This window comes from Camarhynchus parvulus, chromosome 28, assembly GCF_901933205.1.
Source record: "Camarhynchus parvulus chromosome 28, STF_HiC, whole genome shotgun sequence".
Classification (NCBI taxonomy): domain Eukaryota; kingdom Metazoa; phylum Chordata; class Aves; order Passeriformes; family Thraupidae; genus Camarhynchus; species Camarhynchus parvulus.
This window is the reverse complement of record NC_044598.1, coordinates 2,335,780-2,361,290: the sequence shown is the minus strand read 5'-3', so window position 1 is coordinate 2,361,290 and position 25,511 is coordinate 2,335,780. Positions and strand designations below refer to the sequence as shown.

The 25,511-nt window shown below is 64.6% G+C and overlaps 3 protein-coding genes across 3 annotated transcripts in view; 2 read left to right on the top strand and 1 right to left on the bottom strand.

Annotated features, from left to right (window-relative positions):
- Window positions 1-6,980, top strand: part of STK11 (serine/threonine kinase 11) — a 32,476-nt gene extending 25,496 nt beyond the window's left edge. The window contains exons 8-10 of the mRNA XM_030966848.1: window positions 527-720; window positions 4,860-5,082; window positions 6,240-6,980. Of these exons, the coding sequence (XP_030822708.1) occupies window positions 527-720; window positions 4,860-5,071 (406 nt within the window). The 3' untranslated portion in view covers window positions 5,072-5,082; window positions 6,240-6,980. The remainder of the gene's footprint in view (window positions 1-526; window positions 721-4,859; window positions 5,083-6,239) is intronic.
- Window positions 6,981-7,535: 555 nt separating this feature from the next.
- On the bottom strand, window positions 7,536-15,173 carry CBARP (CACN subunit beta associated regulatory protein). The gene is made up of 10 exons (XM_030966687.1): window positions 14,704-15,173; window positions 12,518-12,589; window positions 11,759-11,904; window positions 11,597-11,658; window positions 11,172-11,337; window positions 10,930-11,104; window positions 10,590-10,742; window positions 10,075-10,282; window positions 9,782-9,965; window positions 7,536-9,475 (listed from the first exon to the last, which is right to left on the bottom strand). The coding sequence occupies exons 2-10, from the start codon at window positions 12,563-12,565 to the stop codon at window positions 8,296-8,298; spliced, it is 2,322 nt and encodes a 773-aa protein (XP_030822547.1). The 5' UTR covers window positions 12,566-12,589; window positions 14,704-15,173; the 3' UTR covers window positions 7,536-8,295.
- Window positions 15,174-15,411: 238 nt separating this feature from the next.
- On the top strand, window positions 15,412-18,389 carry ATP5F1D (ATP synthase F1 subunit delta). The gene is made up of 5 exons (XM_030966642.1): window positions 15,412-15,596; window positions 16,309-16,462; window positions 16,824-16,912; window positions 17,344-17,472; window positions 18,267-18,389. Exons 1-4 carry the CDS (start codon window positions 15,459-15,461, stop codon window positions 17,464-17,466), a joined length of 504 nt encoding a protein of 167 aa, XP_030822502.1. The 5' UTR covers window positions 15,412-15,458; the 3' UTR covers window positions 17,467-17,472; window positions 18,267-18,389.
- The last annotated feature ends 7,122 nt before the right edge of the window (window positions 18,390-25,511 follow it).

Genomic DNA, 25,511 nt, shown 5'->3' with positions numbered 1-25,511 from the left:
AGATGGCAGCACAGGGTTTGGTGGTGATAGGAGTCCCTTGAGACAGGGGGGGATAGAAAGATAAAGTAGAAGCATTTCTGCTGTGGCCTTGCTGCAAACTGGCTTTTAGAGGAAACTGCTGCAGTAAGTGCCCCTCTCCTCAGGCTGAGATCCTGCAAATTTGTGTCTGTTGGGCTGGATCAGCCTCAGCTTCAGGATGGGGGAAGTTCCTTCTGTCCTGTTCACTTGGATAATAAAACTCAAGAGCTCTGGCATCTCTGCTGGTGTGTTTTAACTTACAGGTAGTTTGGGCTGGAATTGGTGATGGAGAGAATGGTCCTGAGCTTCCTTCTGTACCTGTCCCTCTGTTCCTGTCCTATCCCAGTGTGTCCCAATACTGACACCTGCCCAGACCTTTTGTTTTCTCCTCACCTGGCTTGGGTGGATCTCCCAGCTTGGAATATTCAGATGGGCTGGGGCCATCCTCGTTGGAGGACTCCTGCATGCCTTGTGCACTGACCCAGCTCTGCCCTTGGGCTCTCTGCAGCTGGTTTAGGAAGAAGCATGCTCAGGCAGAGGCGCTGGTGCCCATCCCTCCCAGCCCTGAGACAAAGGACAGGTGGAGGAGCATGACGGCGGTGCCTTACCTGGAGGATCTGCATGGCTACAATGAGGAAGAGGATGATGACTTGTATGACATTGAAGATGATATCATCTACACTCAGGACTTCACAGTACCAGGTAGGGGAGAAGTGGTTGTGGGGGATTTTTTTTTTTTTTTGGGTTTAAAGCTTTTTTAGGAAAGGCCTCAAGGTCTGAATGATCCTTTCAGCAGAGGAGATTCTCGGTTGTAGAATGGTGTGAGTGAGCCATGATGCTCCAGATTCCTCAGTCCTTGATTTGATCAACCAGCATGCCCATGCCAGTGTTGCCCCTGTGCCAGCTTCCTCCCATCTCCCAGGAACAGCTGCTGCTGGACTCTGCTGTTCAGCACAGTTAATTCTTTGGACAAATTTTGCTAGAATGAGTTATTTGTGAACAGAGCCCTGAAATGACTCTGCCTTCAGGGTATGTGGCACACCAGGGACATCCCCTGGTGCCAGCCTGGTCCTTGCCTTCCCCAGCTCCATGTCCATCCCAGCTGAGCAGGGTGAGCTCCATGCAGGCAGGTGTCTGAGGTTAAGGATCACACTGGGAGCACTGACACCAGGAATTTCACCCTCCTCATACAAACAGCAGTGTTTAAACCCAAATCAGAGCTGTCATGGCAGATGACAGGCAGGTCTTCCATGTTCTCTATGTAACTTGTGCTGTTTCAGAGGGATTAGAGACCTAAAGGATGAGAGGGGCTGCTGAGGTGGGATGTGCAGTGTTTGTGGTGGGCAGGAATCCCCTCAACACTGGGAACACACTCGTGGGAGGAGCAGGGTGAGGAGGGTCCCAGCACAGACCCTCGGTGGGTTTGTGAGGCACTGCAGAGGTGGGGGCAGCTGCAGAGGGAATAAATGTGAATTTTTCCACCAAAGTCTTCCTGCAGCATCCCTTTGAACCTGCCCAGTACTGCATTTCTAGCAGTGATCCTGTATTAAAATATAAATGAAAAGCCCCCGTGTACATGGGGGATCAGTTCAGCTGTGGCTCTGCTGGGCAGCCAGAGCAGGAGTGTGAGTGACTCATGGCTGGGGGTGGGTGTTGGGTTTGAGGGAGGGGGAAAGAGGAAACCTCATTAAATCCTGTGTTCTTCAGAGGAAGAAGGGGCTTTGAGGAAGTGCTTTCATTTTTAAAGGGTTATTTAAAGATTCATGCAGCTCTGTGGGGAGATGTAAATGTTCCAAGCCCTTGGTTCAATCGGTGTTAAACATCCCATCCTGGGAAGTGCTAGGAGAGGATGGCTGTGGCCTGGAGGCAGAATCATCTCCCCATTCTGTGCAGTGAAGGGATGTGGTCATCCTGGTCTTGCTTGGTGCTTTTGTGCTGCCTCAGGTCTAGAGGCTGAGTGAGCTCTGCTCTTTCCTGTCCTACATTAACCCCTCCTGTGCTGCAGCTCCATCCTGCAGCACCTGCTCCTCCTGGGTTTTTCAGTCTGAGGCTGGAAAACACAGCCAGGACTGGAGCTTCTGAGCCAAGCCTGGTGCTCAGGAAGCTGCATTCCTGGCTGCTCACGGTGCCTGTGTGCTCAGTCTGACAAACAGCGATTCAAAGCCTCTTTGCGGTGTTATTTTGAAACCTTTTTTGGTGCCTGAATGAGCTGGATGCGGAGCCATTAAGGATGTGAGGGGTGGCAGAGACGAGCAGGGATGAGCAGCCACGTTGCTGGTTCCTCTCTCAGCTCTCCCTTTATTTATATTATTTTTAGCCCTGCTCGTGGTGAGGGTGAGGTGGGCAGGAGCTGCTCGGGCAGACACAGCGCTGGGTCAGCGGTTCCGCGGGGGCAGCAGTTGCCAAGACTTCAGCCCGTGCTGAATTTTTATTTTCATTAATTTGAACGTCAGCAACTGTCATTGGTGAAGGAGGTAAAATTAGCTCACGATTCACCTCCCTCCTTGATATCCATAATAGACTCCCGGGACTGTGCTTTTGAAGCAGGGAAGGAGGGGAGGAGGGAAGAGTCACACAAAAGACAAGTGAGCTGTTTGGATAGATTCTTTTTCCCTCCCCAGTCAGAAATGTTAATTGACTTGGCCCGAGTTCAGCCGAGGGAGGGGAAGGAGAAGTGCTCAGCTTTGCTCTGAATGGGGTTGTTTGAGGCTCTGCAGTTGTGCTGGTGGGATGGAGGGATGGCATGAAAAACCTGGAGCTCTGGGGTGCTGCAGCCAGGCAGGGCTGGGCTGGGGCTGCAGCCTGACCCTTGGGAGCCCCATGCCTGGAGGCTCTGGTCCCATGTTTCTCTTCTAGAACTTGGACCCCTGAGCCCTTTCCAGCCATCAGCTGGTTGCTGGTGGTTCCTCTGGGCTCTAGAGGGGTCAGGCACTGGAGGAATCCATAAGCAGGGCAATGAGCTTTGTGCTCCTGAGCCTCCTGCTGTGCCAGAGGCATTGGTGGCCAGGGCACCCCCATCACTGCAATCCCTTGTGGTGAGCTGGGCTGGGCCAGGAGCTGTGCTGCTCTGGAGTACCAGGCTGGGCACTGCAGGTGCCACCAGCTCCAGCAGTGCCAGGGTTGGGTACCAGCAACCAGGAGCTGTCCCTGGTCAGTCAGTCCCTGTCTGTTCTCATGGCAGGAGTGCTCAGGTAAGCAGCCCCAAGCCAGTGACTGGGAGCTGTGGCAACACTGGGAGCCACTGGGAAGGGTACAGGGGAGATCCAGGAGGAAATAATTGTATGTGTAACCCAGGATACACCCAGCCCTCCCTCCCTCCCCATCTCTGGCAGTGGCCAGGGATGATGTGGAAAGGCACAGGGGTGTGAGGTGGGACCCCCATTGTGTTCCCCAGAGGAACAGCAGCTTTCCCAGCAGCCCTGTGTCCCCCCCAGCTGCCAGCAGTGGGGTGATGGTTGGCGCAAGCGGAGCTGACGTCCTGCCCAGCCTTGGCAGAGAAAGGATTGAGCATCCTTTAAAGAAAATTATACATAATCGTCTTACAGCCTTTGCTTCCACTCAAACCTCTGAGTCATAACTGAAGGGCCCTGGAGCGTGACGTTCCTGCTGGAAGGAAATTGCCTCGGCTGGATCCGGTGGGGGGGAGCCAGGGGCCTGACAAAGCCTCTCCTCAGCCTGTGCTGGGCTGGGGGCTGTGCCCTGTTCCCGGTGGGAGCACCCCAGGGATGCAGCCCCATCCCTCTGTCACCCCCTGAGTGAGGGGATGTGACCCAAACCCCGGCTGTGGCAGCAGGAGATGCCTCTGGAAATGGCTCTTCACCTGCTCTGCTGAGTCACACGGAGCTGAGGAGGGAGAAGGGCTGATGACACCCATGGGGTGTTCCCTCAGGGGACAGTGACACAGCTGAACCCCCCAGCCCTGCCAGGAGAGGCTGCACTGCCCCGTTCTGCAAACACACCCAGCCCCTGGGTACCCCCAGGTTGGTACCTGGGGCTGGGACCTGCAGAGAGGGCAGGAGGAAAGAGGGGTGACCTCATCCACTGCTGCCCCTCTGCTCCCCAGAGGAGCTGGGCTGCTGCCTGAGCTCTGGGGCAGGGCACAGGTGCAGTCTCAGGCTCCCAGCTGTAGGAGGGTCGGGGGTAGCACGGTCGGGATGGACGGAGACGAGAGATCTCTGCAGCCAGGTGGTGGAACTTGGGGTTTATTGCAAAGGGCCAAGGTGCAGGGCCCTGCTGGGAGCTGCCAGCCACAGCTCAGAGCAGGCCTGAGAGAGGAGAGGGGTAGAGAGGATGAGAGGGTAAGAGAGTAAAAGGGGTAAGAGTGAGGTTCCCATTACAATACAATAAATCTTCTTCTGTGTTGAATATTCTAATCTCACTAACCAATCTAGTACAATATACAAATCCTATAGCATTTCCATACAGCCTATAAGAATCATTACATTACCATACTGTGTTACATTTTAAACCCTAAAAACTCCTCTTTGGGCCCCTTCTGCCAAGCTGTAGGGTCTGCTCTGACCCTTGGGTCTGTCTGCAAGCAGAGGGTGTTGTTCCATCAAAAGGGGATTACCTTCAGCCAGCCACACCATTGTTTTCCAGTTGTTCAGTAACTAAAGGATCTCAAAGCTTGCTTTCATTTCAATCTCACTTATAGTTTCTATATTCTCAAAATCTTTTGCCAGGCAATCATATTTATAAGGCTTTCCTGTTTCATCTCCCCCAACACCCAGCTTTGCACATCCCGGGTTGGGGATCCCTCTCCTGCACCCCTCGCAGGAACAGGAGCAGGATCCAGGAAGGGTCTGCTGCCCCCCCTGACTGTGGCCGTTCCCTTGCAGGACAGGTGCCTGAGGAGGAGGAGGCCGGGCAGAACGGGCAGAGCCGCGGCAGGGGGCTGCCCAAGGCCGTGTGCATGAACGGGACGGAGCCGGGGCAGCTGAGCGCCAGGGCCAAGGGCGAGCGCCGCGCCAGCGCCTCCTCCAACCCCTCCCGCAAGGCCTGCTCTGCCAGCAGCAAGATCCGCAAGCTCTCCACCTGCAAGCAGCAGTGAGCTCTGCCCAGGTACTGCTGGGGCACTCTGGGGGTCTGCCCGAGGGAGCTGGGGGATATCTGAGCTGTGGGCAGGGTGAGGGAGTTGAGGGTGTTTTGTAGTCTGGATCCTGAGCATCCCTCTGCAGAGTCTCTGGTAGCCAGGGCTTGGATCTCCTGTGGTGCTGGGGGTGCAGAGCCCAGGGGTGACCCCCCCCCCCTCCATGCCCTGCTGTGCCCACCTGGCTCTGCTCTAGTCTGCCCTGTCATGTGAGAGGTGCTGTAGTGATCTCTGTCCCCTCCTGGGCTGTGGCTAAGCTGTGCCATGCCACCCCCTTTCCCTGGCACCTCTGCCCTGCTCCCAGCCTCACCACCACCTACCTGGACTTGGGGAGCACAGAGGGATGCTGAGCCCCAGGGTGTCCCTATGGGACCTGCTCCTGTCACCATGGCCAGGCCACTGCCAGGCCCAAGCCACTTCCAGGGGAAGCTGAGCCCTCTCCCTGCTTTCCCCCCCCCTCTTTCCGGCTCTTTCCTCCCCAGCTCCCAGGCCTGTCCCCTCCTTCCCACCCCTCATTCATAACGGAGCCAGCAGTGACTCATGTTCAGCCTCATCCGCCCCCGGCCTCATGCTCGTCACGGCGCTGCTGGGGCTGAGCTCTGTTATCTCCTGGATCACGACCAGCTTTGTGGTGTGAAAAAAGCCCGAAATAAAAGCTGGATCCTCCCCCTGCAGCTGTCAGAGGCCCGTGGCAGCTCCATCTTTAATTCATGGGGGCAGTGAGTCACCTGCGGGGAGTCAGTGCAGCCTGAGCCTGGGATGGGGCTCCCCAGGACCTGCTGCTGCTCCTGCCCCTTCCTGCTCAGCTGCTGCCCGAGCCTGGCTGGGTCACTCCCTCCCTTAGCCTAGAAACCTTTTGAAGGAAGGGAATGCTCCTCTCCTTGGCATAAATTACATTCCTTGGCACTGATTTCTCCTCAGGGGTTTTGCTTTGGGCAGGTCTGGGCTCACCTGGCTGAAGGACTCCCTAAAACCATCCAGGGACAGCACAGGGATCCCAAGCCCCTCGCTCCCATCCCAGGGTGCCAGAGGCAATCCCAGGACAGGGTGTAGGGCAGGAGCACAGCCAGCACCCCAAAGTGGGCAGCCCCTTCCATCCCTAACCCCCTTCTCTCTATTCTCCCCACAGCATCCCTGGGCCCGGGCCAGCCTGTGTCCCCCTCCTTGCCCCAGCTCTGCCTCTCTCCTGGGACTGGACTGTGCTTGCAATCCAAAAGGAAACCAGAAGAAACCAACCAAGGAGCCCCCCCCCTTCCTTCCCTCCCCGCACCCCCTGCTCCGGCCAGCGCCAGGACACAACGCTGCAGTGGCCACAGCCTCCTCCCCATCGGACACCTGGGAGTTGAACTCTGCCGCTGCCAGGACGCTGCCCCCTTCCCCCCGATCACTCTTTGCCAATCAAGACACTGATTCTGTTTTTAATTTTGCGATGGGAGGGGTGGGATTGAGGGGTCGGGGGGGGGTGGGAACCTCCCCCCTGCCAGGCCCCCTGGCCGTGTAGAGTCGTGCAAAGCCATTGCCGTGCACTTTATGTTTTAGACTACTGTTATATATTATATATTTTCCTCTCTCTTTTTTTTTTGTTTTATTTTTTGTTTGTTTGTTTTTTTTCCGTTTTGTTTATATTTGCGGTATATTTAGAGATTCCTACACATCGTGATGTGTTAAAATAAACCAGATGAGGAAAAAAAAAACCAAAAAAACAGGTATTAAAACAAAGCAGAACTCTATTACACCTGCATGCTGCACGGGGGCTCGGAAGGGAACAGGGCCCAGGAAGGGCTCAGAGCTTGGGAGGAATCTGGGCTCCAAAGGGATCAGGGTGGTGGTAGCCACTTGGTTTTTTTTTTTTCTGCCTATTTTTTTTTGCTTCCCCTTTTTTTTTCCTTTTTTTTTTTTTTTTTTTTTTTTAAAGAAAAATAAAGTGAAAACAGCAGGTGGGTTTCATGTCCTTCCTCCTGCAGCAGGCAGGGTCAGGGGTATGACCAGCCCCTTCTCCTCCTCCTTTTCCTTTTGGAAGGGCACAGCCCCCCAGGCAAACCCTGCACTCGTGGGGGCAATGCCAGGCCCGGAGCCCCCCCTGCCCCCACCGTCCCAGAAGGTAAGAAAAGAGCTCAGAGACGTCACGGTTGGTTTTGGTTTTTCTCCTTTGTTTATAGACTTAAAAACGCAGAGGTGATGGAGGGAGAGCTTTGGGCAGAGCCTGCACAGAGGGAAGGGGCAACCCGGCCTCTACTCGCATGCAATGGGGGTTTGGGGGGGCCCTGCCTGTCCCCCCCCCGCTGCCGAGTCCCAGGTGCCACAGCCAGGGCTGGGCTGGGGCAGTTTCTTTTTTTTTTTTTCTCTTTTTTTCACCCATCCTTTGAAACACAAATAAAAACCCGATAAAAAGTGAACACCCCTCCCCGCCCCGCCTCCCCCACGGAGCAGCAGCCGCCTCTGTAAAAATCAATTAATATCCTTGAGCCCCCACTGAGCTCCTGGAGGGCACTGGGGGTCACCCACAGCCCATGCTGGGGATGCCCCTCTCTGCTCTCACCCTGTCCCCTGGGCCGGGGGGCAGCACCAAGGGCAGCACTGGGCACCCTCACCCCTCCGGGGGGCATTTTTGGGGTCCCCGGGGCCGATCCTTCCCCCCCAAACCCTTGGGCTGCCACTCTGGGGGCCCCCCAGGAGGAGCTTGAGCCCCTCTAGCATCCCCCTGCTTCCAGTTTAGATCCCAGGCTCCCTGCAGACCTTGTGGGGAGGGGGTTTGGCATTGAGGAGGTGACTGCCCCTCCCCAAACCGCCCCCTGGCCAGGGTGGCACCACTGGGGACACCCAGCTCCGGCCCCTTCCTGGCGGGGACATTCCCGGCCGGATGAGAGGCTTATTGCTTGTAAAACCTCGGAGAGAGGGGAGAGCCAAGGTGCGCCGGGGGCTTCAGCAAAGTCCCTCAGCGCTGACCCCCGGGGCTTCTCCACCGTGCCCCGACCCCCGGGGCTCCCCCAGCCCAGGCCCTCGCTCCCGGGAGCCGGGGGGCTCGGCCACCCCACGCTACCGGACCCCCGTGCTGAGGTTACAGCCAGGGGTCCCCACGTGCCCTCCTGGCCTGGGCCGGGACCCCCTTCCCGCACCCGGTGCCGGCAGCAGGAGGGGATGAAGCCCTGAACCCTGTGCCGGCGTCTCTCCCCCTCATGCTGGGCCTAGACCGTGCTGTGGTCGGGGGAGGCATCACTGGCAGCCACGGCCACCGTGCACTCGGGGATCTCTCTCTCGGCCGCTTTCCTCAGGTGCCCGTAGAGCCGCTCCTCCAGGCCGCCCGCGATCTTGTCCATCAGCTCCGAGCCGGAGCCCAGCCCCAAGCACCTCCCGGGGCCGGGGCAGTCATCGTCCTCAGGGGGCTCAGAGCCAGCCTTGGGCTCGGGGGCCGCCTCTCCGGGCTCCTCCACGATCACCTGGATCTCGGGGTCAGGCAGCGCCGGGGCTGGGGGGACCCCATCGGACGCCTCTGCTGCCTCCTCGTCGCCGGCGCTGACGATGCGGGGCAGGGGGCTGTGGAACCGCGAGTCCAGCGGGTAATTGGCGCTGTCGCCGCGGCGCAGGGGCGTCCGGTGCCGCTCCAGCGCCGGGTACCGCACGCCGGGGTCGCTGAACTGCTTCGTGTGCTGCCACTGCTTGCGCAGGTGGGTGCGGGAGCGGTGCTTGCCCCGCAGCGGGGACTCGTCGAACTGGGGGTCGTGGCGCACGAAGGCGTTGAACAGCGCGTCCGTCTTCTCGTCGATGCTGTAGTCCCGCCGGGGCAGCCCCTCCCGGCCCGGGAACATCTGCCCGTACGGGGACCAGGCCAGGGGGCTGTGGGGACGGAGGTGTCCCCCCCCACCCGCTGCGCCCAGGGTGGTGCTCCCGCCCTCCTCCTCTTCCTCATCCTCCTCCTCCTCCGGCTCCCGGCCCTCGAAGCTCTCGAAGATGGTTCCTTTCCGCCCGGCGCTGGTGAAGCAAATGCGCTTCTCGGAGGCTGTCTGGTCCTTGGGGGGGCCCTCCTCGCCCCCCCGGCTGGGCGCCTCGATGGAGGCGTAGCCGCTGTCCATCTGCAGCAGCTTGCGTGTGCCGGGCTCCGACTCCTCCGCCTTGGGCCGACCCCAGAACTTCTCCTCGGGGCCTTCGGGCTCATCCAGGGAAGGGGAAGGGCAGGGGGGCACGCCGCTGGCGGAGGACACGCTGTCCCCTCCGTCGCTGCGCACCGAGTCCTGGTCGTTGCTGCGCTCCGAGGCCGCGTACAGCTCCAGCGAGGCGCGCAGGCTCCAGATGTCGTGGTAGGCGCTGGGCTGCTCGGGCACGCTGGGCTCGCCGGGGCTGCCCGCGCCCCCCTCGCCTGGCTCTAGCCTGCGGGCAGCACCCCGGTGTCACGTCAGGGACAGAACCCGCAGACAGCAGGCAAGGGATGCGCCAGCCCAGCCCCTGCAGGCTCCACAGCAGCGCCATGGTGCCACCCGCTCCTCCATGCTGTGCCACCACCGTGTTCATGCCCCAGCCCAACCTCCCCATCACCAGCGCCCCCCCCCAGACCCCTCACCCCACCAGAGCCGCAGAGGTGGGAGCACCCCACGCCCAGGGCAGCGCGGGGTCCCTCGGTGCCTTCCCGGTGCCCGGCTCACCCATCCCCATCCCCTCTTATCTACTGAAAAATACCTGCCGAGAGAGGGTGGGGGGCTGGCGGGGGAGGGCAGGAAGGGGCCCCCCGCGGGGTGGAAGGACACGTCGTCCGTGTGGGCAATGTACTGGATGATGTCGGTCTGGTGCGGGTCCCGGTCCTCCTGATCCATGCTCTCGCTGGCCGCCCGCTGCCTCTGAAACTGCCGACGCTTGGGGGATCCTGGGGGGCGCAGGGCAGGGCTGGGGGGCACAACCCAACCGGCAGCAGCAGCCCCCCACCCACACGTGTCCCCCCACCCTGCACAGCCCCCCCCCCCGCTGACCCCCACCTCTGGTGTCCAGGCTGGACGCCCGTTGGGTGCTCTCCAGCTTCCACTTCTTGATCCTGAAGTAGGGGCTGGCCCCGTCCAGGCTGGCGTGGCGGCGCAGGCGGGTGAAGAACTGCAGGACCGTGCCCTGGGGGGGGGTCGGGGGGGGCTCCCCGGGGCCGGCACTGCCTCCCCCAGCCGCCTTCCCGCTCCTGGGTGTTGCTGTGAACTGGGGGTACGGGGGGGGCCGTGAGTGCCCGCTCGGACCCAAGCCTGCCTCCCCAGCCCCCCCGCATCCCACTCGGCTCCTTTGTCAGAGCTGGGCTGCAGCAGATGCACAAATGTCCCCCGGGGCAGGGACCAGAGCCTGTTTCTAGCTGGATGCCCACGTCTCTTCCTGAGCCCTGGCACGGAGCAAGGGGGCAGGGACGGGATCCGGGGGAGCAGGGAGGGAGCAGGACAGGACCCTTGGGGCTGTGCAGGCTGGGAGCCCCTTCCCCTGCCCAGTCCCTGCCTTCCCCCAACCCAGCACTCACCGAAGGCCCCTCCCCGGAGTCGGAGGAGGCGGACGGGCTGGCCTCCGTGAAGCTGGTGTCCACGGTGGAGTTGTAGGTGTCCCCGGGCAGGGCAGAGCTGGGGCCCACGGCATGGCTGGGGAGCACTGGCCGGGGCAGGGCTCCCGCGGGGGGCTGCAAGGCAGAGCGCACTCAGGGGGTCTGCGCCAGGCTGGGGACAAGGAGAGCCCCGCACCCCAGCACCTCCTGGCTCTACTTCCAGCAATGCCCTGAGACTCCCACCCTGGGCTCAGCAGTGCCTCCCTGGGGTGCTGCAGGATGCCCGGTTGTCCCATCTGTCCCTCGGGCACTGAGGGCTCACCTGGAAGATGGCGAGACCAGGCTTGGGTGGGGGCAGGCGGGGGGTCATGGCCAGGCTGTTCTCGCTGGACTCACACTCGTGGATGGTGACAATCTTGAGGGCAGGCGGCGGCAGGTGCAGGTGAGTCAGGCGGGCGTTCTTCAGGTGGTGGAAATCCCCCTCTGTCAGTGTGTACCTGTGGGACAGCTGGGTCAGGAGGGGCAGCCCCAACCCTCTGTCCCCTCCTCAGCCCAGAGCTTCACCTCCTCCCCTTCTCCTGGGTCTTCTTGCCCTGGTCAAAGAGCGCGGCCTCGTTGAAGGAGACGCGCCGGGCGGTGGAGGAGCTGGAGGACAGGAACCTCTCACTCTCTGCATCCCGGTAGCTGGAGGACGACAGGCACTCGGGGTCCTCCGCTTTGCCTGTGATATCTGCAGAGAACGGGGTCAGCAACCAGCTCCCCCCACCGTGGTGTAGCCCAGCTTCCCCAGCTGAGGCTTGGCAAACTTGTTGCACTCATGGCCTCAAAGCCAGCCCGGAATTCCCTGCTCCCAACTGCCAGGGATGGACAATGGAGGGCACAAGGGGTGTGTGGTGCCCCCCTTGGGAGGGGAGGGCCCAGGAGCTGCCTCACCCCCCTCCCCAGAACTCGGGATACAACTGGGGGGGATCAGCACTCGTGTCACTCACCCTGCGCCTGCTGCGAGTCATCCAGGTAAGTGGTGTTGGTTTTCTCGGGGTCATCGCTGGCTCTGCGGGGGGAGGAGGGTCAGTGGTCCCCGGGCCACTCCCCCGACCCTCCTTGCAGTGCCACACGCCCCGAGGACAGCGGCGTGGTCACCCCTCGCCCACCTGGAGTGCCGGCGGTCGGCCTCGCAGCAGCGGCGGCAGATGATCAGGATGCCCGAGAGCAGGACCAGGGTGCCCCCGATGAAGATGGAGAGCAGGGCGAGGAGCAGCACGTACCCATCCTGAGGGGACACCTCGCCGGGCACCGCCTGCCCGGGGCCGAGGGGCTGAGCCGCGGCTGGGGGACCCCGGCCCAGCCCGAACCTGCCCCCTCCGCGCTGACGCCAGCGCTGCCCCCGGAGCCGCCGCCCCCCGCCGCCCCCGGGCCCTGCCTGCACCACGGCAACGGCAACCGGGGAGGCTGAGCCGCCCCAGCCCCCGCGCCGAGTGCGAGTGGGAACGGGCTTGGGATGGGGATGGGGATGGGGACGGCGAGAGGACCCCCAACCCTGCCCCGCCCGGGGGAGAGGGGCTGATCTGGCAGCAGCGCCCAGGCCCCCGGACCCCCAGACCCCCAGAGCATCCCAGCAGGGCACAGAGCATTGGGAACTGTCACTCACTCAGCGCTGGCAGAGCTGGGGGTGACAGCGGGGCCCCCACCCGAGCGAAGGCGCCAGCCCCACGGCAGCCACGAGAATCCCAGAGCCCCGGACATGAATCCCCCCTCCCAGGAGAATCCCGGAGCCCCGGACATGAATCCCCCCTCCCAGGAGAATCCCAGAGCCCCGGACATGAATCCCCCGTCCCGCGGGACCCCCAGGCTGGCGGCTCGGGGAGGGGCGCCAGAGGCAGCCAGGGCAGGCAGGGACAGGCGGCACTCACCGTGGCGCTCTCGGTCGCGTTGTCCCAGGGTGTTGGGTCATCGCTCATGGTCCGTCCCGGCCCGAGCGTGTCCTGGGGCGTGGGGAGACAGAGGGAGGCACCGGCCGGGACGGCGGGGCCGGGCCTGGGGAGGCGGCGGCGGCTCCTGCCCGGCCCCTGCCCGGCACCGCGGTGCGGAGCTGCCGGGAGGGACCGGGAGGGAGGGACCGGGATGGAGAGATGGAGGGAGGGACCGGGATGGAGGGATGAAGGGAGGGTGTGCTCAGGGGAAGGATGAAGGGATGGAGGGTGTGGTCAGGAGCGAAGCAGGGATGGACGGATGGAGAGATGGGGAGGAGAGGGCAGAACCGCTGCCCCCCTCCCCGGGGAGCCCCTCAGCCCCCGGACTCGCGTGGGCACCACCCCCGGCCCCGCGAAGAGGCGGCCACGGTCCCCACGCCCGGCTGGGGCCGGAGCCCCCAAACCGTGGCCAGTGCCGGTGGCCAGAGCTGGCCCGGGGGGTGAAATCCCTGCCCCAGATCCGGGGTGACACCACGCTGCCGCCCCCGGGGGCCAAACGCAGCCCCCTGGGGGGACCCCTGCCCGCGGGGAGCTCGGGGGAGCCGCGCTGGGGCTCCCGGCAGGGACGGGGGGCAGCGGCCGCCCCACAGCTCGTGGCGTGGGTGTCGCCGGAGCGCGACGGGTGACGCTCGTGAGTCATCCCGAGAGCGGCTCCGTCACCGGGCTGTCCGCGCGGGGGGACACCGAGGGGCCGGGGGGGGCCGGGCCGAGCTCCTGAGGACCGAGAGCCGCCGGGACTGGGGTCCCACTCCCCTCCTGCGCGGCCTTTGGGGACCTGGTGGGGACCTCATCATCCTCCCGCGTGTCTGTCCCCCCCTTCCCGGGGGCTTCCGAGCTCCAGCTCCCGCTGCGAGGCCGTGTGTCCCATCTGTGTGTCCCCCCGTGTGTCCCCCCGTGTGTCCCTCCGTGTGTCCCCCCGTGTGTCCCTCCGTGTGTCCCCCCGTGTGTCCCCCGTGTGTCCCCAGGCTGCTGAAGGGGCTGAGCCGGGGCTGGGTGGGTGATGCTGCGTCGGGGACCCCCGGAGCGGGCAGGGGTGGGCGCTTGGAAGCCGCTCAAAATTAGGTCAGTGAAAAATGTGAATGGAGCCCGTGAAGGAGTGGGGACTGTCACTCTTGGGGACAGCGCAGGGGTGGCCGTGTCGCAGCTGGCAGCGAGGGACAGTGATGGCTGAGGGCAGCCCTGTCATAGGTCGGGGTATCAACCCCTGGGAGGAACATCGGGATGTTGAGGGGCTGCCGAGGCAGAGAACCCCCGGCCTACACCGGCCCTCACGCCTCTCCAAGCTGGTGGGCTGCAGCACGAGGTGAGGGGACCCACCCTGAGACCCCCGAGAAAGGGTAAGGGGGTGTGTTTGGGGGGATGTCCCGCTTCCGACCACATGGGGGGACTCCGGGCGAGGGGGCCGCGGCTCCAGGCGGGACGGGCGCTCCCCGGGCGGGATCCCTGTGGGGCACCCTCAGGCCCGAGGCGGGGGGAGCGGGAAGAATGTCCCTCCTGTTCCCCATCATGGAGGAATCCCGTCTCCATGGCGACCCGACAGGAACAGGACGGCCATTGTCTGGAGGAGGGGGCCGGTCCCCGGGTTGTCCCCCACGGAGGGGGGGACACGGGGCGGGACCCGCGGTGGCCGCCAGAGCCGGGGCGGGGGCTCGGGCCCGGGGGATCCCGGTGGTGCCGCGCCTCCGCACGTGGGAAGGGGTGCGGGGGGCGGGCCGGTGCTGCGCCCCACGCGCGTGTGCGACCCACGGGGTCCGGCTGGACCGGGGCTGGGCTGGAAGCGTGGGGGGGACCCGCTCTGTCCCCTGAGGCTGCAGCCCCGCGCCCCAGCCCGGTGACAGGGATGCGGTCAGGGATGTGGGGCGGGGATGGAGGCAGGGATGCGGGATGCAGGCAGGAATGTGGGGCAGGGATGGAGACACGGATGGAGGATGAGCGATAAGGGATGCGAGCAGGGATGTGGGACAGGAATAAGGGATGCGGGCAGAGCTGGTGACAGGGCTGGTGACAGCGAGGCAGGAGCCCCCGGGACCTCTACGCGCGATAGGGAGTGATGGTCTCCCCTCGGCCGGGCCGGCTCCCTATGTCGCGATAGGGGCTGTCGCGAGGCGCCGGAACCAGACACTCACCTACAACCGAGACCGGGGCTCCATCGCCGCCGCTGCGCTCGGTGCGGCGGGGCGGCCCCGGGATTTATGAATGAACCGGAGCCGCCCCCGCGCGGCGCGGGCGTCACGTGGGGACAGGGGCTGCCCCAGCCCTGCCTGCACCAGCCCTGCCCGTACCCCCTGCTCCCCTGCCCGTACGCCCTGCTCCCCTGTCTGCCCCGCAGTCCTGTCTGTGAGTCCTGCCTGCGCCCCTTCCCGCCCCTCTGCTTGCGCCGCTGCTTTTAGCCCTGCCTGCCCCAGCCCTGACTACACCGCTGCTTGCTCCAGCCCTGACAGCGCTCCTGCTCGCATCCCTGCATGTATCATCCTTGCCTACACCAGCCCTGCCTGCATCCCTACCTGCATCCCTGCCTGCATCCCTGCCTGCATCCCTGCCTGCATCCCTGCCTGCATCTCTACCTGCATCCCTGCCTGCACCTCTCCTGCCTGCATCCCTGTGCCACCTCCCTGTGCCCCCCGGTGCCCCGGAGCCCCCCGCGCCGCTGGGGCACGGCCGGACCGGGCCCGGGGGCGCGGCTGCCCCTCGGTGCGGAGGCGGAGCGGCCCCCCCCGCCCACCACCACGGCACTCGGCGGGCGGGAAGACTACAACTCCCATAAGGCCATGCGGTGCAGCGTGCTTTTCCTCCGCCGGGCGGCGCGCGGGGCGCGTCGGGAGCTGTGGTCCGCTGCCGTCCCGGCCTGCCCCGCGCCGCCGCCGCCGCTGCCGCCGCCGCCATGGCCGCGATGTTCTGCGCCCGCCGCTTCCTCCGCCTCGCCCGCCCCTCGCTGCCGCTGCCCCCCGCCCGCGGCTATGCCGATCCCGCCGCCGGCGGCCCCGCTGCCATGGCCTTCACCTTCGCCTCACCCACACAGGTATGCCCGCCGCAGCTCCGGTCCCGGTGCCCCCGCCCCCCACCTCTCCCGGTGTCTCCTGAGGGCTCGGGGCGGGCGGGTCGCGGCCGGCGCTGCCGCCCCGCGGGGCTGTCCGCTCCCGGGGCTCCGCGGTTCTCGGGGCACGGCCGGGCTGTCCCCGGGCTGTCCCCGGGCTGACCTTGGCCCTGACCTCGGGCCTTGCCCGCCTGCCCGACCGCTCGGTCCCCGCCGCAGCGCTCCCGGGCCCGCCCGAGGCCGCTGCAGCCCTTCCAGCCGCGCTGCCGGACCCGCTGTGCCTGCCGGGCCCGGCCTGGAGCGGGACACGGCCGGTCCGCCCCCGCTGTGCCTGCCAGGCTGTCCCCGGGGCAGGGCGCTGGGGACAGGGACAGCCCGGCCGCGTGGGCCGCAGCGGGGACGGCAGCTCGGGGCTCCCCACGCGCTTCCCAGGCTGCTCCCGGCGCCTCTCGCCCACTCCCGACTTTGTGTCTCCATGTGCCGCCTCCCCGCCGTGCCCCTGGCAGCTGGGAACGCTTCCCCAATGCCTCTGCCAGCAGCTCTGCTCTGGAGCCCGGCTCTGCTCCCACCCTGTGCGGGTGCAGCCTGTCCTGGGCACACCCTGAACCTGCCAGGAGCTGGGCTGCTCCCTTGGGATGGGCTCTCCATCCCCCCATCCCTGGTGACCGTGCTTTTTTTGCTGTCTCCATCCATTCAGGTGTTCTACAACGGTGCCAACGTGAAGCAGGTGGATGTGCCCACGCTTACGGGCTCCTTTGGCATCCTGGCATCCCACGTCCCCACGCTCCAGGTGCTCCGGCCGGGCGTTGTCACAGTCCACGCTGAGGATGGGACGGCCACCAAGTACTTTGGTGAGCGAGGCAGGAGGAGCTGGGGAGGAAAGGTGTGCGTGGGGATGGTGTTCTTGGCGCTTTCACAGGGCAGGCTCTGCCCATCCAGGTGTGGCCTGGTGCACTTCCAGGGATTTGTGCTTTCCCAGCCTGCCAGGGGCTGCTGGAAGCTGATCTGGGAGCCGTGGGCTGGGACCGGGTCTTGGTTCTGCTCAGGTTTTCTGGGGCCATCCCCTGCTCCAGCTTGCCATGGGGTGGGAGCTGAGTCCCTGAATGCTGGAAATGTGACAGGAGGGGGCTGAGGATTTGTTCTGGGGAAGGGTGGTGGGGGTGCCAGGGCTGAGCCCCCTGGCTGAGCCACACCCCATGTTGTGCCCCTCAGTGAGCAGCGGCTCTGTCACTGTGCACGCCGACTCCACGGTGCAGGTGCTGGCAGAGGAGGCAGTGACCATGGACATGCTGGACCTGGCTGTGAGTACCCAGAGGTTTCACCTGCCCTGGGCTCCCTCCCTGGGGGGAAATTGCTCCCCTTCTCTGCTCTGGGGTCCTTGTGCCCAGAACCCGGGGTTGTGTCTGCACCCCCACTACATTTTGGGATCAGAGGCTTGGGGCTCCTCCCTGGTGAACTCTGGAGAGAGGGAGCTCTGCAGTCATAAATCTCCACACCATTTCCTACCCCTTGGACAGACACTGACCTTGTCCTCACCTCCAGAACAGCTTTTCCCTGCTGATAAGGTGTCTGGGGCCAGCACAGCTGTGTCTGTAGCTCTGTGAGGCTCCCAAGTCAGTGGGTCCTTGGCATCCACGTGAAGGACCAGTGGCTGCAGGGGAGGGAGGGAAGGACAGTCCCCTCTCCTGCAGGGTCTCCCAATGACACACATTCTTTCTGCCCTCATGTCCAGACTGCAAAATCCAACCTGGAGAAGGCTGTGTCAGAGATGGCAGCAGCATCTGATGAAGCTGCTAAAGCAGAAGCTCAGATTAAGGTAGAAGCTAACGAAGCCCTGGTAAAGGCTCTGGAGTAAATCCAGGTGAGGTTCAGCTTGGCTGAGCATCCAGCCCTGCTCTAGGGCCTGCTGGGCTGGGTGAGGGGATCTGCCTTGCTTTTGGGGAGCAGTGACCACAGCTGTCCCTGGCCAGGGTCAGGCCTCAGCTCGGGGGGGCTCATGGGGGGTCCCCAGCCCAGAGCTGACCTGGGGCTGTTGGTGGCAGTGGGGCCTGGGCTTGGGCTGTGACACTCTGGGGTCCAGCCCAGCTGTGACACTGGAGTTCAGCCCTGCCAAGGGTGGGTGGATACTCCTGGGACAGACTGGGAACTGTGGTCACTGCTGGGGCCTCGCTGGTTCCCCAGGTCCCCACTGGGACTGGCCATATCTGGGGACAGCTTGGGGGCAGAGCAGGGATGCTGGGCCCCACAGGGAGAGCAGCATGTGATCTCTGCCACTAAAGACAAACAGCTTCATTCTCAGGGGAGGTGAGGCCAGGCTCTTACCTTGTGGCCTCTTTTTGCTCTGCCCTGCACAGACTGTGCCTCATCCCTTCCCTTCCCACGTGCTGGCAGCCAGGAATTGCAGCAGTGTGTGCTGAGCAGGGCTCACTGTGAGTCACTGACAGCCTCCAGCAGGCTCAGCCTGGAGCACAGGAGGGCAGCAGCTCCTGCTCTCTCCTGATCTCTGATCCAGGTGCTCTTTGGTCCTGCAGAGCTGCTGGCTGGTGTTTACTCACAGCAGTTGCACAGCTGGAGTGGGGCCAAGCCCTGGGGTTGGGATCTGCAGCCCAGCCAAGCCCACCCCGTGCTAACCTGACCCCACTTTGTGTTTTGCAGGAATCCCACTGTGGATGCAGAACTCCCAGCCTGTCCCTGTTCTACTCCCCAGCTGTACAGATGGAACAGGACAAACGGAGGTGGAGAAATGGTTCTGATCAATTAAAAGGAATTGTGACCCCCTCTTGTGGCACATCGCCTTCTTCCCAGGCAGCAATTGCAGCTGGAGCCAGGAGCAGTTCCCAGCTCCTGCCCCAAGGCACATTCACCCTGGGAAGGGGTCCCATTCACCCCTGGGAGGTTCATCAGACAGATTTATAATCCCCTCCCTGTGCTCCAGCCACCTCCATCTCCAGTAACCACTTGGACTGTGGGATTTCAGCAGCACAGATCTGTTCCAGAGTCATCCTGTCCCAGCACTGGCTCTGCCTCAGCCTCAGCAATCCACATTGGCACGGCAGGGAGCTTCCCACAGCTGGACAGCAGCTGCTGGGCTCTGCCCCATCCCCTGCTGCTGCCAGTGGCACTTCCCCTGCTCCTGGAGATGGGCTTGGCGTGGAGAGGGAAGCAGATGCTGTGCATGGTGGAAATCTTTCCTGCTTCCGTTCCTGCTGAGGATGGCTGGAGCTGCTCTGCTGAGCTTGGTGCGCCCTGAGGAGGCCACCCGGGGTTCCTCAGGGCTCCTCACAGCTCAGAGAAGCAGGAAAGGTTCACTGGGCCGCAGCACCGCTGGGAAGGGGCAGGTTGGGCATGGGACAGCTCTGCCTGTGCCAGGGATGTGTGTCCTGTGCCAGGGATGTGTGTCCTGTTGCACCAGCTGCTGTCAGGCCCCTCGCTCCATGCCACCCTCCCACGCCTTTCCAGAGGGATTTTGGGTTTCCACTGCTGTGCAGAGCTTCCGTCCCTCCCTCTGCGTGCCTCTAATCCCCTTTTCCCTGCGGTGTTCCAGCCTTGGCTGCCTGTGAGGTCAGTGCTTGCCACTCCAGCCTCCTGCGCGCCCTGCGCAGCTCCCGCCGCTCTGCGCTCGGAGCAGGGCACGGCTATTTTGGGCACTGCCACCCAGGATGTAATCTTGGCTGCCTCCTCCTCTCACCACCACCTCCTCCCCCTCCTCTCGCTCACTCTGTCTTTCTCTCTCCCCCCCCCCCTTCACAAGTGATCAAAAATAGAGCCTGTGGTGTTAAATTTCTCACTCTGTGGCTTATTAAAAGCCTCCGAGTGCCTGACGCGGAGCCTATTTGAAGCTCAGCCGACTTCCAGCTCCTGAGCTGCTCCAGTGCCTTTTCCCCTTCCCCTCTCATTCCCTTTTTTTTTTTTTTTAATTTTTTTTTCCCTAAAGGTCAGACATTGCACTGAGCATAAGCAAAGCTTCAGACTCAGAGCTGTACTAATTAAAACATCTTGGGAATTACTGGGGCTGGCCGGCTCCTTTCCCTCTCCCGCTGCCCCTCTCTGTCCCCAGCTGCTATTTCGGCTGCGTGAGCCTCCCCCAGCACACGCAGCCGTGCTGACGGAAGGTGGCTGCCTCGGGTTTTTCATCTAATGGAAGAGCGTTGGCGAGGCCGGGAAGCTGGGGAAACGGCCAGCTGCTATTTTTAGGACTGGGAAAAAAGTGTCTCCGTCAGCGTCCTCTCACCAGCTCTTCCCACTGCCTCCCGCCAGCGCCAGGGGAGCTGGGGGGGCCCAGGGATCCGGTCCTGCCCCCTCTCAGCTGCCCTTGGCTGGGTGCTCCACGGCCTGATACCTGCTGGGACTTGTAGGCTGCATTTGGGGGGAGCAGGGGGGGGACCCTTCCATGTCCAGGCACCCATGGATGCAAGGACAAGGCTTTGTCCTGAGCCAGGACAGGAGCAGCGCTGGGCAGGGACTGTGGGTGTCTGGCTGGCAGCATCGTAGCCCTACTGACCCTGAGCTGCACTTTTGGGGGTGCAGGGTCTGTGTGGGTGGATGCCTGTGCACTTTTGGGGGTGCAGGGTCTGTGTGGGTGGATGCCTGTGCACTTTTGGGGGTGCAGGGTCTGTGTGGGTGGATGCCTGTGCACTTTTGGGGGTGCAGGGTCTGTGTGGGTGGATGCCTGTGCTCCTCCACGCTCCCAGGCCAGCCTGCTCCCTGCAGCCTCAGCTCTGAGCCCCTCTGCCTCCAGCCCTTCCCCTCCGTGCTCATTATCTGGCTCTGCAGAGCCACGATCTCCTCCTCCCCTGACTCCCACTGCCCATGCCAGAGGCACCGTCAGTCACGTCCTGCTGGATGCCACAAAAACGGCCTGACTGGGTGCAGGGGATGTGCAGCTGTGGCTGCTCCAGAGGCAAAGTCCTTTCCTGCTCCCTGCTCACTGTGCAGGTGCTGCGGGGATGAGCCCAGCCTGGCGGCTGGCAGGGAGGTGGGACACAGCCCTGGTGTGGATCACGATGTGATTCAGCAGGTCACCCTCCTCTCCCCTGCCCCCACGCCAGCCTGGATTGTGACACCAGTGTGGCACTTTCCTGTTCCTGGAGTGCTGGCACCTGCCCAGGGGCACAGCAACCTCCATCTGTGCTTTTTGCCTCTTTCGGGGGTGATTGGTGCCGAGGTGCCCCTGCCTTTGGGTCCCTGCCTCTGCTGGGGCCATGTAGGGCCGGGAACATGTGCGATGTGCCGGAGTTATCCCCGGGACCTGTTTGTCTCCGGCTTTGGGCTGGGGCGTGGTGGGTGTGGGAGGGGAAGGGCTGCCCGGAACGCGGTGGGAGCGGGGGAGGAGGGCTGGTGTTGCCCCCCTCCTCCCTTTCCACCCAGGGCTCTCTCCCATGACTCGCATCCTCTGCTGCCAGATGGAGGGTGGGGAGCGGGGCCGGGAGCGCTCGGAAAGTGAAGCATCACGGATTCTGCCGGCGGCGTCGCTTCTCCGGGGGATGATTTCCGAGACGGGCCGGGTTCTGCCAGGCCAACTCTCCCGGGGCTGGCGGCAGTCCCTGCGTTTGGCCGCGTGGCATTTCCCCGTCCCACCCAGTCCCGAATGCAGGCGAAAGGTTCCAGCTCTCCTCTCTCTCTCTCTGCAGGAAAAACAACCCCAAACCCCACCGCAGCCCCAGGAAGCCCCGCTCCCTCCGGGCTGACTCACCCGGCAGAGCCGCCCCTTTCCCTGCCCATCCTCGGCGCGTTGGGGATCCTGCCAGTCTCTGTACCCCATCGGTGCCCATCCTGGGGGTACAGAGGTTGCTCCCACCCCCCTCACTGCCAGCGAGCTGCAGGATGCGCCAGCAGCTCCCCGGAGTTTGGGGACCCCTCTGGGGTGCCGGGCAGCTCCCTCCCTGTCCCGGAGGCTCTGCAGACCCGGCCCCCTTCCAGCCCAGGTTTCCTGGGGCGCATCCTGCCTACGTGAATTCTGTGCTGCCGCTGGCCCCGGCGTGGGAAGGTCAGCGGAGGCTCCACACGCTGCGAGCACAGCCCGGAGCGTCCTTGGGCCACGCCGCCCTTGGGCTGCTCGAAGGCCGAATCTTCACAGCTTCCTTAGGATGGGGAGCGCGGGGGGGGGCGGGTGCTGCTGCTGTATAATGATTAACCCGGCCGCGTTAATCATTCCGGCCGGCAGCCTTTTTCCTCTGGGTTTCCAGCTCTGGAAAATGCTCCTGTTCCGATTCCCTCCCACGCACGTGGCCCCGCAGAGGGAGCGTGGCACAGCTCAGGGAAAACCCTGTGGGGAGGAGCGGGACCTGACTCGGGGTCTGGCACCGGCATCTGTCCCCGCTGGGGCCCCTCGGTCCCGGTTCTGGGGGTGCTTTGCCCCGGCATCTGTCCCCGCTGGGGCCCCTCGGTCCCGGTTCTGGGGGTGCTTTGCCCGTGGGGAGCGTGGCCCCAGCGGCCTCACCCCCAAAATCCCGAGCGCCAGCGGGCGTTGAGGAGGGCGGGTGCTGCAGCCAGCAGGACGGAGCTTGTCCCGGTGCTCCGGGGCCAGCAGTCCCAGAGTGCCACACCGGCCACGCAGCAAACCTTGGCCCGGGGCGCGTTCTCTCGTGGGGAAACTGAGGCACGGATGGGGGAAAGGCACTGACAGGCTGGGGAGAGTGGGGACGGGACATGGGAATCTCAGATTGCGCTGCTGTGCTTGGCGATTCCACCGCCCCTGGGAGCTGCCGGAGTCAGGCAGGGGGCGCTGGGGGCAGCGCGTTGCCCCGGGGGTCCCAGCTGCCTTGGCAGGGGCTCGTTCCCCGGGGCCACGGGCACGGCCCTCGCTCAGGGCGGCCTTGGAGGCCGCACGGCGCTGCTGGAGGCGGCCCAAAGCCGGAGGGGGTGCGTGGTGTCCTGCTGGGGGTTCCAGCACAGCCCCCTCCCACCGGCTCCCGGCCAGGGCCGTGACCCGCGAGGGGCAGGGGGAGCCTGGGGAGGAAGCGGCTGCCAGCTGGGCTCGATGCCGGCTACAAAGGCGGCCCAGAGAGCCCAGCGGAATGAGGTGGCATCCGTCCAGGTTCCCACAGTGGCCCTGGTGCAGAAAATACACCCGGAGCTGCTGGCGGTTGCCACAGCGATGGGCTGGGCGCCACGCCGCGGAGGGGGGCACGACCCCGGAGCCGGGAGTGCCGGTACGGGACCCCGGTGCCCCCGGTGTGGGGCGGTGGGAGCTCCGCGGAGCGGCGGAGCCGGGCGCTGGCAGGGACCAAAGGCTCCTGCCCCGGCTCCCGCTGCCTCCGCCCGCCTTTGATGTGCCGGGACTTCGCCCTTGGTAAAGCTGGGAGGTTCCCAAGGAGCTCCCAGCTGGATCCTGGCATCCAGCACCCAGGTGCAAGCCCCCCGCGAGCCCTGGGGCTCCAAAGCCGCTCGGTTCCCTTTAGCTCTGCTGCAGCCGGGGGCTCGGAGCCCCTGCGGGCTCCCCAGTTCCTGGCGGGGCCGGGAGGAAGCGGCTGCAGCTGGTCCCGGCCCTGGGGCTCTTCCTGGCAGGGCTGGCGCCGGGCTGGGCCGTGGGGTGGGGAGGGAAAGCCGGGGGGCCGGGGGCGCTGCCCTCCGGGATGCCCTGGCCTGCGGCAGGGAGGGGTCGGCAGCGCTTCCATCCCCATTCCCTCAAAGGCCGCCCCTCCGCCGGGTATAAATAGCAGGATTGAGGCTGACACTGGAGTCACTTCTGCCACCACCACCTTGGGTGTTCCCCCCCGCCCCGCGGGACCTCAATGGGGTCATTGTGCACTGCGGACCCGCAGGGCACGTCCCGAGCAGCTGCTGGGCCTGACCCCGGCTGCCTCCCCCACGCGTCAGGGGCATCCATGGGGCGCGGGGCTGCCCCCGCAGGGTCCCACGCACGGAGGGGTCACGATCCCCGTGAGCCAGGCGCGGGTGGGCAATGCCTTCGCACCATCCTCATCCTCATCCTCATCCCCAGCAGGCCGTGCCGGCCCTGCCGCCCCCTCCCTGCCCGGGCAGCGCCGGCAGCTGGGCTAATGACGGGGTGTGCCCGCCCGCCCCGGGCTGCGAGCGGCTCCTGCCACCCAGCAAGACGGGGCCAGCCGGGCGCGGAGCTTCGCTGCCGCAGCCGGCGCGGCCACACCTGTGTGGGCTGAGCGGACCCCGCTCCCACCCGGCACCTGCCCGGCCCAACCAGCTCCTGCGCGTCTCGGACAGGCCGCTGCAGGCAGGGCCCCCCGGGCCAGGCAGGTGCAGGAGCAGGGAGCACCAAGGGACCTGGAAGAGTCGGAGCTCCGGGTGCCCGGGGGGAGCTCTGGGGACTGGAGGGACTGTGAGCCCGCTTGTGCCGACGGGATGTCCCCGTCCCTGCTGTGCCCGTCCCTGCTGTCCCCTTCTCACTTCCCCACATTGTGTCCCCCGTCCGGCCCCACATCCTGTCTCGGCAGATGGGCCCCGACCCCGGCTGGCTGCAGCCCCTGTGTCCCAGGTAGGGCGCCCCAAAGGTGCAAAGTCCTGCCAGGGGGCTGCAAGATGCCTCCCCCCAGCCCCTGCAGGCTTCTGTGGGGGATGTGGGAGGGACAGCATCTCCTGTGAGCAGGAACCCTCGGACAGGGACAGATGTGAGGCGCTGCAGCCGCCTGCGGATGTGAGTGGGTGGGATCTGGGCAGGGCTGCCTCCCGCGGGCCAGCACCGGCCCAGGTGGCCACGGCCTCCGATGGAGCTGGAGGCTCTTCGGGGAGCCCAAGGTTTAATGAGAGGCTGTCGGGTTCCCTGTGATCCTTCCGCCCATTATCTAATCGGAGCAGTGCATTTAGAGGCCACGGTGCAGGTGAGTCACTTCCCCAGCTGGTGCCTCAGTTTCCCCACAGGTCGGCCGGGCGCTGGGATGAGCTGAGCCCGGCTCCTCACAGCGTGGCTCGGCTCTGGGGAATGTGGCACAGTGGGTGCTGGATTCCTCCCTCGGCTCCCTGGGACACACCTGGACCCTGGGCATGGAACCTCCCTTGAGCCCCACACCTGGGCATGGGGCCCCGCTCCAGACACAGAGTCTGGCAGTGCCAGGCAGGGGCACCCACACTCCACACACAGCAGACTCGTGGCTCTCCGATGCTACACGGGGTCCAGCTCTTTTCCCAGTCAGGATTTCCTGCCGCTATTCCCAGAATGGTCTCGCATCTCTGGGGTGATCCCGCACAGCCGGGAACACATCAGCGCCGGTGCCAGGCACGGGAGAGGCAGCGCAGCACCGGCGATGCCCCGGTAACTCCCCCCGCGGGCAGGCGGCTCCATCACCGTAAACAGGAACTGCGGCCGCGGGGGAGCGCAGGGGGCCGGGAAGGGAGGGGGTGCCTGCGCCCATGGCCCGGCTGTGGGAACGTGGGTGTGGGAGCGTGGCTGGGAGGGCAGCACCCACCGGGCCCGAGCGAGCCCCGGGGGCGGGAGCGCACACGGAGCTCCTGTGCCGGGTCTGGGTGCGGGGTGAGCACGAGCGTGAGGAGGTGAACTCGTGTGTGAAGGGACAAGGCCAGGAGGAAGTGCCTCCTCCCGTCCCCATCCCGCCCGAGTCGGCCTTTCCTGGGGCACATCCTGCCTGCATGGCTTCTGTTCCTCCTTCCCGGTTTTAGGAGGTGCCAGGCCTGCAGAGGGGCAGGGAGGGCACTGCGCCCACACCAGGGCTGTGTCTGCCCTGTGCCAGGCTGGGCTGGGGGGCTGCCAAGGCGATGGAGGGTGGGGAGGTGCCCGCAGCCCCGCGCTGCTCATCCCCGCCCGGGTGAGGTTCCCGCATTCCTGAGGCGGCTCCAAGGGGAGGGAATGCCGCGGTGCTGAGTGTGTTAACACACGGGGTGAGTGTGTCAGCGCACGGGACACCCGCCCCACGCCCCCCTTGCTCCCCTTGATCCCCTGCTGGCATCCCTGCCAGCTCTGGGCTCGGG

Bases quoted from the DNA above. Each gene is read 5' to 3' on its own strand.
- CBARP (XM_030966687.1), bottom strand. From the start codon at position 12,565: ATGAGCGATGACCCAACACCCTGGGACAACGCGACCGAGAGCGCCACG. The intron at 10,283-10,589 runs GTGAGTGCTGGG...CCGTACCCCCAG, and splicing joins ACTCCGGGGAGGGGCCTTCG to TTCACAGCAACACCCAGGAG. The intron at 9,966-10,074 runs GTGGGGGTCAGC...TGCGCCCCCCAG, and splicing joins GTCCAGCCTGGACACCAGAG to GATCCCCCAAGCGTCGGCAG.
- ATP5F1D (XM_030966642.1), top strand. From the start codon at position 15,459: ATGGCCGCGATGTTCTGCGCCCGCCGCTTCCTCCGCCTCGCCCGCCCC. The intron at 15,597-16,308 runs GTATGCCCGCCG...CCATCCATTCAG, and splicing joins CCTTCGCCTCACCCACACAG to GTGTTCTACAACGGTGCCAA. The intron at 16,463-16,823 runs GTGAGCGAGGCA...TGTGCCCCTCAG, and splicing joins GACGGCCACCAAGTACTTTG to TGAGCAGCGGCTCTGTCACT.